The sequence below is a fragment of the Elephantulus edwardii genome, unplaced genomic scaffold (genome assembly GCF_000299155.1).
Source record: "Elephantulus edwardii isolate Elephantulus edwardi_28Jun2011 unplaced genomic scaffold, EleEdw1.0 scaffold00105, whole genome shotgun sequence".
NCBI classification, from domain to species: Eukaryota; Metazoa; Chordata; class Mammalia; order Macroscelidea; family Macroscelididae; genus Elephantulus; species Elephantulus edwardii.
The window spans coordinates 1,942,483-1,953,788 of NW_006399855.1; the positions used below are offsets into that span (position 1 = coordinate 1,942,483).

The following is an 11,306-nucleotide window of genomic DNA, read 5'->3' on the forward strand; positions in this document are numbered from 1 at the left end:
GAAATTCAAAGATCCCTGAGTGAAGAGTGCTTTCTTCAAAGATACTCTTTTTGTAGAGTTTTTGACTTCCTAAAAATGACAGAAATCACATAAAGAAAAGAATGAGTTGGTGGTGCTTGCTTTCCTTTAAATGGATCTGGAATTCTCTGTCAGGATTGACTCTCTTTAGGCTTGCTGTTGCCTTATAATTCATGCATATTAAGTTTTATTGTTAAAACTGGAGGAGTAATTTGAAAGAACCACTTTAGGTTAACATGAAGATAAATTCTCGTGCTAAGAATACATGAGTCGCCTGTGAATCGCCTATGATTCGGTGGCACTTATTAACAACAACAAGAATAGATAGCCATAACAAATAAATAGCAATGGCTGTGTATTTCCTGGAAATGAGATTAAAAGATTAAAAGTTTTTCAGAAATCTTGGTGAATACTAACATCTGGTGCCCTGGTTGATTGTGAATCCAAGGAAAATGAAATTGTTGACAATGTCAATCATGATGTCCACCATCTATCATGATGTTTATTCATCTGATGGTGAGGACTTTATTTTCTTCATACTGAGATGTAATCCATGTCGAAGGATTTAGTCCTTGGTCTTCAGCAGCAGGTGATTCAAGTCCTCCTCACTTTGAGCAGGCAAGGTTGTATCAGTTGCATAACTCAGGTTGTTGAGCAGTCGTCCTACTATCCTGATACCGCATTCCTCTTCATAAAGTCCAGCTTCTTGAATGATTTGTTCAGCATACATATTGAGTAGGTAGTGAGAAAGGAAAAAAACCACTTTGATTTTAAACTGTGCAGTGTTCCCTTGTTCTATTCAGACAACAGCTTCTTGGTCTAGGTGTAGAATTTTCATGAGCACAACTAAGTGTTCTGAGATTCCTGTTCTCAATATTAGCCTTAGTTTTTTGTTACCTACATAGTAAATGACTTTGTATATAGGTAATAAAACTCAGACAGCCTTCTAGTATTCTCTGATTTCTGCCAGAATCCATCAGACATCAGTGGTGAGGACCCTGGTACCACAGACGCTTCTAAATGTATTTCTGACAGTTCTGATGAGGTACTGCTCTAGCCAATTTCAAATAATCACCAGTAACATTTGTCTTGTTTGTGATATTAATGATACTGTTTGATAATTTATTCATTCTGTTGGATCACCTTTTTTGGGGCATGGGCATAAATATGGATCTCCTTCAAAGTATTGAAGAGCAGTCATGTTAGCGTAAAGTTTAAGGTGTGCCTGATCTAAGTCATGGTCGTATTAATTGCTTGCTATATATCTGAAAGTGAGACAGTCACTGAGGTTGACAGTAGATGAAGAATCGATGCTTTTGAGTTGTGATGTTGGAGACGCATACTGAATACTGTGACTGCCATGAAAACAAAAAGGTCTGTCTTGGACAGAGTGAAACCAGAGTGCTCCTTGGAAGCAAGGATGGTACAACTTTGTCTCCCATACTTTAGACATGTTTTAGGAGGGACTAGTACTTGGAGAAGGCCATCATGCTTGGAAAGGTGGAGGATCAGCGTAAGAAGACCTTCGATGAGATGGATTGACACAGTGACTGTAGCAGTGAGTGTAAGCTTGTTGAAGATGGTGAGGATGACACAGCATAGGGCAAGTTTCAAATTTGTTTTTCATGGAGTTGTTAGAAGTTGTACTCAATGGCATATAACAACATCAACAAGAAGGGAGTCCTAGTGATATAGTCCATAGGGAGTTGAACTGCTAACCCACAGACCATTTATCTTTTGCAATTCAAAAACACCCATGGCTCCATGGAAGAAAGATGGGTAATCTTCTCCTGTGAGATTGGAAAATACTATGGAGGGTTAGCAGTGAGTAAGATCCAACTTGATACCTGTGAGAGTTAAAGACTCTTTTCATACCTTGCTTGTATATTTGTAGATTTAAGACAAACTACTTTTCCCATTTTGAATAGTGTGAAAAAACAGTAAATAGGGTTTTCTTTTTTGTATATCCAGTGAGAGAGGGTGGTGTTTAGGAGAGGCGAAAAGGAATCAAAAAATTTTATGTGCTACGCTTAAAAGAATTAGTAGACTTTTCAGAAGTAGGTGGTAAAGCTATGATCAGTCTAACAAAGGATCATGAAGAAGGCAACTTCTATTTATAACTACTACATCATGACCCTCAAATAACCATCCTAACTGCCAACTTAAGACCCTTTGTATGACTGTAAATCTTTATGAGAGGAGACTGCCTTATTTCCCATGGACTGGTGGATTCAAACTTCCAGCCTTTCATTTAGCACAGTACATAACCCAATATACCACCTGGGCTCCTTCCATTTCATGACATATTTTATATTCTAACACATGCATGCATTGTTGTTGTGTCTGTGCATTGCAAAACTGTACATTTACCATTGCAGATGGTAAGGTTATGATTCCACTGTTTCTGGGTTTCATTTTATTGATGTTTTGAGGTTGCTGTTTCCAGTGTGAGAAAAAAGAAATAGTATACTAAGAATTTTAATCCTTGAGTAAGTTTTTATTAGGCTCTGCCTGATAATGAGCATGGAGAGGACACAACATATGTTTTTTTTCTCCATTTGGGATCTTAAAACAAGAAACCACCACCTATGAGATAAACATGAGCAGTGAAACGTCCTTTGGCCAAGAGTCTAAGTAAACTCTTAGATCATCTGTGAACATTTAGTCGGCTTGTGTGTTTTGAACAAGGAGTAATCTTTCTGTTTTATCATTTAGTTTGCTCTTGGTTATCATGTTCTACTTTTTCTCAGGAGGGAAAACAAATGAAAGACTAAATCAAGCACTATCAAGAAAGTATATTTATTTTGAGAAAATTTCATCATGTATTTTAAAACTAATGAAATTTTATATTATTTCAGATTTTCTATATAATTTACTGTTAGGTCAGCAGTGAGGAGGATTGACATGGTGACTGCAGCAGAGGGCTCAAGTTTATTAGAGATGAGGATGGCACAGAATAGGAAAGAGTTCAAATCTGTTGTTCATAGGGTTGCTACAAGTTATATTTGACTTAGTGGTACCTAACAAAAACAACTGGTAAGGAATTGAACTGCCAGTCCAAAAGCAGGTGGTTTGAATCCACCAATTGGTGCACAGGAGAAAGACAAGCAGTTTCCTCCCCAGTAATTTACAAACTCCAAAACTCACTCGGTGCTCAAGAGTTGGCTCCAAATCGACGCAGTGAGCTTGAGTTTCTTGACTGTGCAGATGAAGAACAAAGCAAGTCTGAAGAAGAATCAGGTGATTATAGACAGCACTATGATTATATACTACTGTTAATTACAGTATATGAACCATGCTGTGCATACAAATGCTGATGCAATCTTTTTTCATTTTGTAACCTTATTCTTCCCATGTTTACCACACAATAGGAGTAAAGTATATAGATATTGTTACTTTTAATCTAATTCAAATGCTGACATTCTTAATATTCTGCTCTTTTGTTTACTGATTAAAAAAAAATCCTATGTAGTTTTTGCAAGGAAGAACACATGAGATGTTCCTTTGTATCAAATAGGATCTTAACTTGCCTGTAGAAATATAAAACACACACACACACACACACACGTGTTGTTGTTCTTATGTGCTATCAAGTTGCCTGCGACTCAGCAACTCTGAACCCTGCCCTATCCTGAGCCAGTCTCACTGTCTCTGACATACCTAACCCCATTACCCCAGTTACTGTGTCAGTCCTTCTTTCCCAGGGTCTTCCTCTGCTGTACTGTCCCTGTACCCTTCCAAGAATGATGTCTTTCTCCAGGGATTGTCCTGGTCACATGTCCAAAGTATGTGAGATAGAGCTTCAAAATTCTTGCCACCAAGGACCTGTATGGTTTCAGTTTCTCTAGGGCAGACCTGTTTTTTCTCTTGGTGGTCCATGGTACATCTAGTACTCTGCTCCAGCACCACAACTCAAAGGCATCACATCTTTTATCATCCCTAGTCATTATCCAGCTCTCTGATGAAGAGCAAATAATTGTGAAGACCATGAGCTGAATCAGACATACCTTAGTCTCCAGACAAACAGTGTTTCTCTTTAGCTCTTTGGAGAGGTAACTGAAAGCAGATTTTCCCAATGTTATTTATCTTCTCATTTTCTGACAACCGGTGCCAAGAATGTTGATTGTGAAGCTGAATAAATTGAAATTGTTAACTTCATCTGTTCTCTATCTAAGCATGAAGCTGTCAGTTGGCCCTGTGGTGAAAATCTTTGTCTTCTTGATGTTGAGTTTTAATCCATATTAAAGACTAGAGTCCTTGACCATCTGCAGTGAACAGTTGAGGTCCTCCTCTGTTTCAGCAAGCAAAATTGTGTCATCTTCATAATGTAGGTTGTTGATGAGTCTTCCTCCACTACTGATGCCACAATACTCCGTATAAAGCCTGACTTCCCAAATGATTGTTCTGCGTATGGATTGAAAAGATAGTGGAGACAGTACGCAACCCTGATGCCCTCCTTTCCTTATTTTGAACCATGAGTGTTTACTTGTTCTGTTCTGATGACTGCTTCCTAGTTTTTCATTCTTCTCAAGATTAGCCACAATTTGTTTTGATCCACACAGTCAAATGCCATTTCATAGTCGATAAAACATTCCATTCTTCTCAAGATTAGCCCCAATTTGTTGTGATTCACACAGTCAAATGCCTTTTCATAGTTGATAAAACACAGACAGACACTTGTCTGGTACTCTTTGCTTTCGTCCAAGATCCATCTGACATTGGCAATAATGTCTCTAGTGCCATGGCTTCTTGTAAGCCTGGCCTGTATTTCTGGTAGTCGATGTATTGTTCCATTCTTTTTTTTTTTTTAATTTTTATTGTATTATTTTTCACGTGTACCGTCAAATCAGAAATCAGATCTGACTGGTACAGGAAGAGATTGCCCCCTCCTTCTCCAGCAGAGCATCTGATGGATTTGAACCGTGTACCTCTGGGATGGCAGTGCAGCGTCTTGCCACTAGGCCACCAGAGCTCCCTATATTCCATTCATTTTTGATGATACTCTTCAGCAGGATTTTACTTGTGTGTGTTATCAGTGATATTATTTGATCCTTTCCATGCTGTGTTGGGTTACCTTTTTTTGGAATAGGAACAAATATAAATTTCTTTAATTCCTTCAGATTTTTTGGCACAAATAAGTTAGCATGTCCACAGTAGCATCTGTTTGTTGATATATGTCAGTTGGTATTCCATCAATTCCTGGAGCTTTGTTTTTTTTGCCAGTTCCTTCAGAGAAACTTGAATTTGCTCCTTCACCACCATTTAACATAAGCACTTTCATTAAATTATTCTGTGTCAGCCAATTCTTTTTTGATATGGTGACTCTTTGTACTCCTTGCACCTTCTTTTAATGCTTCCTGGATCCTTCAGTATTTTGCTCATAGCATCCTTAAGTATTGCAACTCGAGGCTTGAATTTGTTCTTCAGTTCCTTCAAATTAAGAAATGCTGAGGGAGTGTAGCCTTTTTTTATTTTCCAACTTTAGCTCTTTGCACATGTCCTTATACAACTTTGCTTTTTTTCTTTCTGACTGCCCTTTGAAATCTGTTCAGCTCCTTAACTTCTTGATTTCTTCCCTTTGCTTTGCCTTCTTGGCACTGTAGTGCAGTATTCAGGTCCTCTTCTGATATCCATCTCAATCAGACCTTCCTCTTCTGTCTTTGCAATGACTTTTTGTATTCTTCATGGATGATATTCTTGATATCCTTCCAGAGCTCATCTGATCTTTGTTCATTAGTGTTCAGGGTCTCAAACCTGTTCTAGAGATGATTTTTAAATTAATATTTTGTTTTTTCTGGGTTTGATTTAATTTTCTTTAACTTTAGTTTGAACTTGCATGTGAGTAGTTGATGATCTATTCCACAGTCAGCATATATCTATCTATCTATCTGGTGGCATAGTGGTAAGGAATTAGGCTGCCGACCCAAAAGCATGCAGTTCGAGAATACCAGCTAGTCTGAGGGAGAAAGATGAATATGTGATTTAGTGCCACTGAAAACCCCCTGGAGGGTTTTCAGAGTTGGTTATGAGTTGGTTCTGACTTGATGGTGCATAAAAATAATAACAACAAATACATATATATTTTAATTTGGCATAAACTCTTCATCTGAAAAGAATCGATGCATTTAAATTATAGTATTGTTGAAGAATATGGGATTTATACCAAAAGAAAAAACAGATCTGTCGTAGACGAATTGGATCTAGAGTGCTCCACAGAGGTGAGGATATGTAGATGTCATCACATGTACTTTGGGATTGGAGTTTAGCTTCTTGCCACTAGGCCACCAGAGCTCCCTCTCACATACTTTGGGCATGTTGTCAGGAGGCAGTAACAGTAAAAAGTCACCGTACTTGAAAAAGTGGAAGGTCAGTGAAGGAGAAGACCCTCAGTGACACAATAACACTGTATCATTGCTCTTAAGCACAGCAGAAATTGTGAAGATGGCATAGGACCAGGAAGAGTTTGAATCTGTTGTAAAGGGGGTTAATATAAGTCAGAATTACTTGATGACACCTAACAACAATCAAATCTGAAAGGATTACATCCGTGTTTATATTTTAATGTAATATTTGCATTTGTGACTTATTTTCACTAAACATGTGAGAAAGGATGTATAATGTAAATCTTAGCAATGGGTTTGTTTTGTAATAACATTGTTGTTATGTACCATTGAGTTGCTTGCGACTCATAGCAACCCTTTTTACTATAGCTCTATATTGAGTCAACCACACATCCATCCCTATTACCCCAGTCACTGAGTCAATCCATCTTATCCAGGGTCTTCCTCTCTTGTATTGTACCTCCACTGTTCCAAGCATGATGACCCTCTCTAAGGATTGGTCCCTCCTTGCAACATGTCCAATGTATGTCGGATGAAGCTTCAAAAATCTTCCAAAGGGAAAAAAAAATCTTCCCAAGGAGTAGCCTGGTTTCATGCTCTCCAAGATGACCCTCTTTGTTCTCCTAGCAGTCCATGGTATATTCAGTACTCATCTCCAACAGCACAACTCAGAGGCATCAGTTCTGTCTTCCTTAGTCATTGTGCAGCTCTCTGTTGCATAACAAATAATTGGGAAGACCATGGACTGGATCAGGCTTGCATTAGTCTTTAGACTGACATTGTTGCTCATCAGTATTCTGGAAAGGTCTCTGACAACAAATTTTCCCAATGCAGTGAGTCTTTTGATTGCCTGGCTGCTGGTACCAAGAATGTTGATTATGCAGTCAAGCAAGCTGAAGCTGTTAACAATCTCAGTCTCTTCACACTGTATCATGAATATGCCAATTGGCCTAGTGGTGAGAATCTCTGTTTTCTTTATGCTGAGTTTCAATCTCTATTGAAGGCTACAGTTCTTGACCTTTTGCAGCAAATGCCTCACTCAGTTTCAGCAAGCAAGGTTGGTTGTGTCATCTGCAGACTGCAGATTGTTGATGAGTCTTCCTCTAATCCTGATGCAATATTTCTCCCAGATAGCCCAGCCTCCCGGATTATCTTTTCCACATTTGGATTAAAAAGATACGGCATTCCTAGTGTACACCTTTCCTTATTTTGAACCATGAGTGTTCCCTTGCTCTGTTCTGAGTCTTTCTGGTCCAATTATAGGTTTTGCATAGCACAATCAAGTGTTTTGGGATTTCCAGTCTTCTCAAGGTTAGCCACAATTTGTTGTGATCCACACAGTCAAATGCCTTTGTGTAGTCAATTAAACATAGATAGACGTTCCTCTGGTACTTTTCTCTTTCATCTAAGATCCATCTAACATTGGCTTTTATGTCCCCAGTTCCATGACCTCTTCTAAACTCAGCCTGTATATGTGGCAGTTTTCTGTTGAGGTGCTGCACAGTAATTTTTTGGCTAATTATCAGCAGGATCTTGCTTGCATGTGACATTAATGATATTGTTCAATAATTTGCACATTTTGTCAGTCACCATTCTTTAGAATGCAGTCAGTTGGCCAGGTGGTTTTTGGCAGATTTCTTGGCACAACTTGATGAGTGTGTCCAGGGAAGCGTCTGTTTGTTGAAATGTGTCCGTGATTATGTGGATCACAACAAATTGTGCCTAATCTTGTGAAGATTGGGAATCCCAGAACACTTTGATTGTGCTTATGCAAAACCTATGCTTGGATCAGGAAGCAGTGTCAGAACAGAGCAAGGAAATAATGCATGGTTCAAAATCGGGGAAGGAATTTGTCAGGGATTCATCTTATATCCATACGTTTTCAGTCTATATGCAGAATAAATAATTTGGGAAACTTGACATTATGAGGAGGATTGGAGGAAGATTCATCAACAACCTATCTTATGCACATGACACTACCTTGCTAGCTGAAATGGAGAAGGACTTGAAGCGCTTACTCTAGAAGGTCAAGGACTGAAGTCTTCTATATGGATTGTAGTGCAGCATCAAGAAGACAAAGATTCTCACCATTGAGCCAATTGGCTGCTTCATGCTAGATGGAACAATTACAGCTTGCTTGGCCCCACAGTCAACACTCTTGACACCAGCAGTCAGTAAATCAAAAGGCAAATAGCATTGGGAAAATCTGCTTTCAGGGACCTCTCCAAAGTACTGAAAAGAAACAGTGTCATTCTAGAGACAACATGTGCCTAATCCAGGCCAGGGTCTTCACAGTTACTTGCTGTGCATCAGAGAGCCAGACAGTGACTGAGGATGACAGAAGAGGAATCGATGTCTTTGTGTTGTGGTGTTGGAGAAGAGTCTTGAACATACTATGGACCACCAAGAAAAAAGATCTGGCTTGGAGAGAGTAAAACCAAGTTTCTCCTTGGAGGCTAGGATTTTGGACCTCCGTCGCACATACTTTGGGCACGTTGCCAGTAGGGACAGGTTTTTAGAGAAGGACATCATGCTTGGAAGGGTGGAGCGACAGTGCAGGTGAGGAAGACAACAGATGAGATGGATTGATAGAGTAATTGGGGCACTAGAGGTAGGTGTGTTGGAAACAGTGAGACTGGCTTGGGAGAGGACTGCTATACATAGGGTTGTTATGGGTTCACTTAATGGCATGTAACAACAGCATGCTGATAATTTATGCCGTACTCTTAAGACCAAAGAAGAATCAATACCTTTGGATTTTGGTGTTGATGAAGAATATGGAATATATATGATGGACTGTCAAAGGAACAAACAAACCTCTCTTGAAGGAAATGCAACCAGGGTGCTTCATGGAGACAAGGATGGTAAAATTTCACCTCACACATTTTGGCCCAGAGGTTGTCAGAAGGGGCCAGTCCTTGGAAAAAAGACATAAGGAAGGTTAGAGGATCAGACAAGAGGACCCTCTATCTCAGTGAGACAGATTGACATTGAAGCATGCCAAAGATCATGAGAATGGCACAGTAAAAGACAAGGTTTCAATCTGTCTATAGCAATGCTGTGAGTAGTAGTCGACTCAGTGGCACTCTAAATTACATAAGTGAAAAGAAAAAAAAAGAAATTACTATGAATTAAAGCTCAGCGTCATGGTATGGAGTTGTACTGCTAACTCAAAGGTGACACCCTTGGTGAACAGTCTCCTCCTACATGATTTACAGCTAGAGAATAAGTTGGTTCTGACTCAACAGTGGTGAGTTTGAGTGAGATGACTGATAAGAAATTTTGAAAGTGGTAGGAACATTTTGAAACAATTATTGCCCTCCTTTGCTTTTAGAAAACTTTTATCTTGTCAGGGAGCTCAGGTAGCCTAGTGGCAAGAAGCTGCGCTGCATTCTCAAAGGCGCGCATTTTGAATCTACCAAATGCTCTGCTGGAGAAGGAGAGGCAAGCTCCTCTTGTGCCAATCGGATCTGATTTGACGGTACACAACAACGTGGGGGGAAAAAAGAAAACTTTATCTTAAACATTGATCTCGAAAATACTACTTTTTTGGTTTTGTTTTCTGACAGGACATGAATTCCTCTGAGAAACCTTGGACAGCAAATTTTGGTTTAACACCTGATTTGGATAACATACAGAGACATAGCCAGTCATGAGTAAGTACTGCTTTATTTAATTTCAAGGGATCTTGGGAGCATTTGTAATAGTGTACTTAAGAGTGATGAATAAAAGCATTGCCTGCACCCATTTTAAAAAAAAAGGGAATATGTTGTTGAACAAGTTGGAATAATTTCACTTCATCAGAGATTGAGTAACCTGTGGTTAACACTAATGCTGTCTACTTGTCTTTATTTAAAGAAAGCAAATACATATTTTTAAAACATTTAGTTTGTTTTAAGAGTTTAGATATAAAAAGAATAATCTGTGCCATTAGATTATTGATCTATTTAATTTTTTTATAATTAAGTTTTCTATATTCTAGCCATTGATAAAATAACTCTTCAGAGAAATGGATGGAAAGCTTGTATTAATAGAAGTTTTACTATGTGAAGAAATACAATCATATAACACAGATTAATATAAAAGGAAAAAGTCAGTCATGTTTTGTATCTTTGAAGGAACAAACAAACAAGGTTGTATTACAGATTTGCCAAATTTGATGTGGATTTTCTTTTTTTAAATTAATTTTAATAAACATTTACAGAGATTTTGGATTTCCATTCATTCATTTCTCTATGCAACCTTACAACCTTAATTCGGGACTCCTTTGCTAACCATAATACTCAGTCGAATATTGCCTTTAATCTGTTCTTTCCCTCATCTGTTTCAATACAATATACATAATTTATCCAGTTATTTCTGTCTTACCCCAACCCGGATATCAGTCCCATTCTACAACAGTGGCACCATGCAGTATTTGTCCCTTTGTGACTGAGATATTTTATTCAGCATAATGTCCTCCAGGGCCACCCATTTTTTTTAAAAATTAAATTTTATTAATTTTAGTGAACATTTACAGAGATTTTGGATTTCCATTAATTCATTGTTGCACTATTTTCTCTGCCCCCCCATTCCCATTTTGAATAATATTGCATGAGTTCTTTGTTTTTCCAATGCGGCATAGTATTCCATTGTGTGAATATACCACAGCTTCTCTATCCATTCGTTTGTTGATGGGCAGTTAGGTTGCTTCCAACTCTTTGCTCTTGTAAACAAAGCTGCGATAATCATGGGTGCGCATATATCTGCTCGGATGGCAGTTATGGTCTCTCTGGGGTATATTCCCAGTAATGGGATTGCTGGGTCAAATGGTATGTCTATTTGCAACTTTTTGAGAAAGCGCCACCCCGCTTTCCACAACGGTTGCACCATTTTCCATTCCCTCCAACAGTGAATAAGAGTTCCAGTTTCTCCACATCCTCGCCAGCATTTGTTGCTTGCTGTTCT

The 11,306-nt window shown here is 38.6% G+C and overlaps 1 protein-coding gene across 1 annotated transcript in view; it reads left to right on the plus strand.

Moving 5' to 3' along the window:
• Nucleotides 1–11,306, plus strand: part of USP6NL (USP6 N-terminal like) — a 219,035-nt gene that overhangs the window by 23,408 nt on the left and 184,321 nt on the right. The window contains exon 2 of the mRNA XM_006891872.1: nt 9,929–10,015. Coding sequence (XP_006891934.1) covers nt 10,012–10,015 — 4 coding nt within the window. The 5' untranslated portion in view covers nt 9,929–10,011. The remainder of the gene's footprint in view (nt 1–9,928; nt 10,016–11,306) is intronic.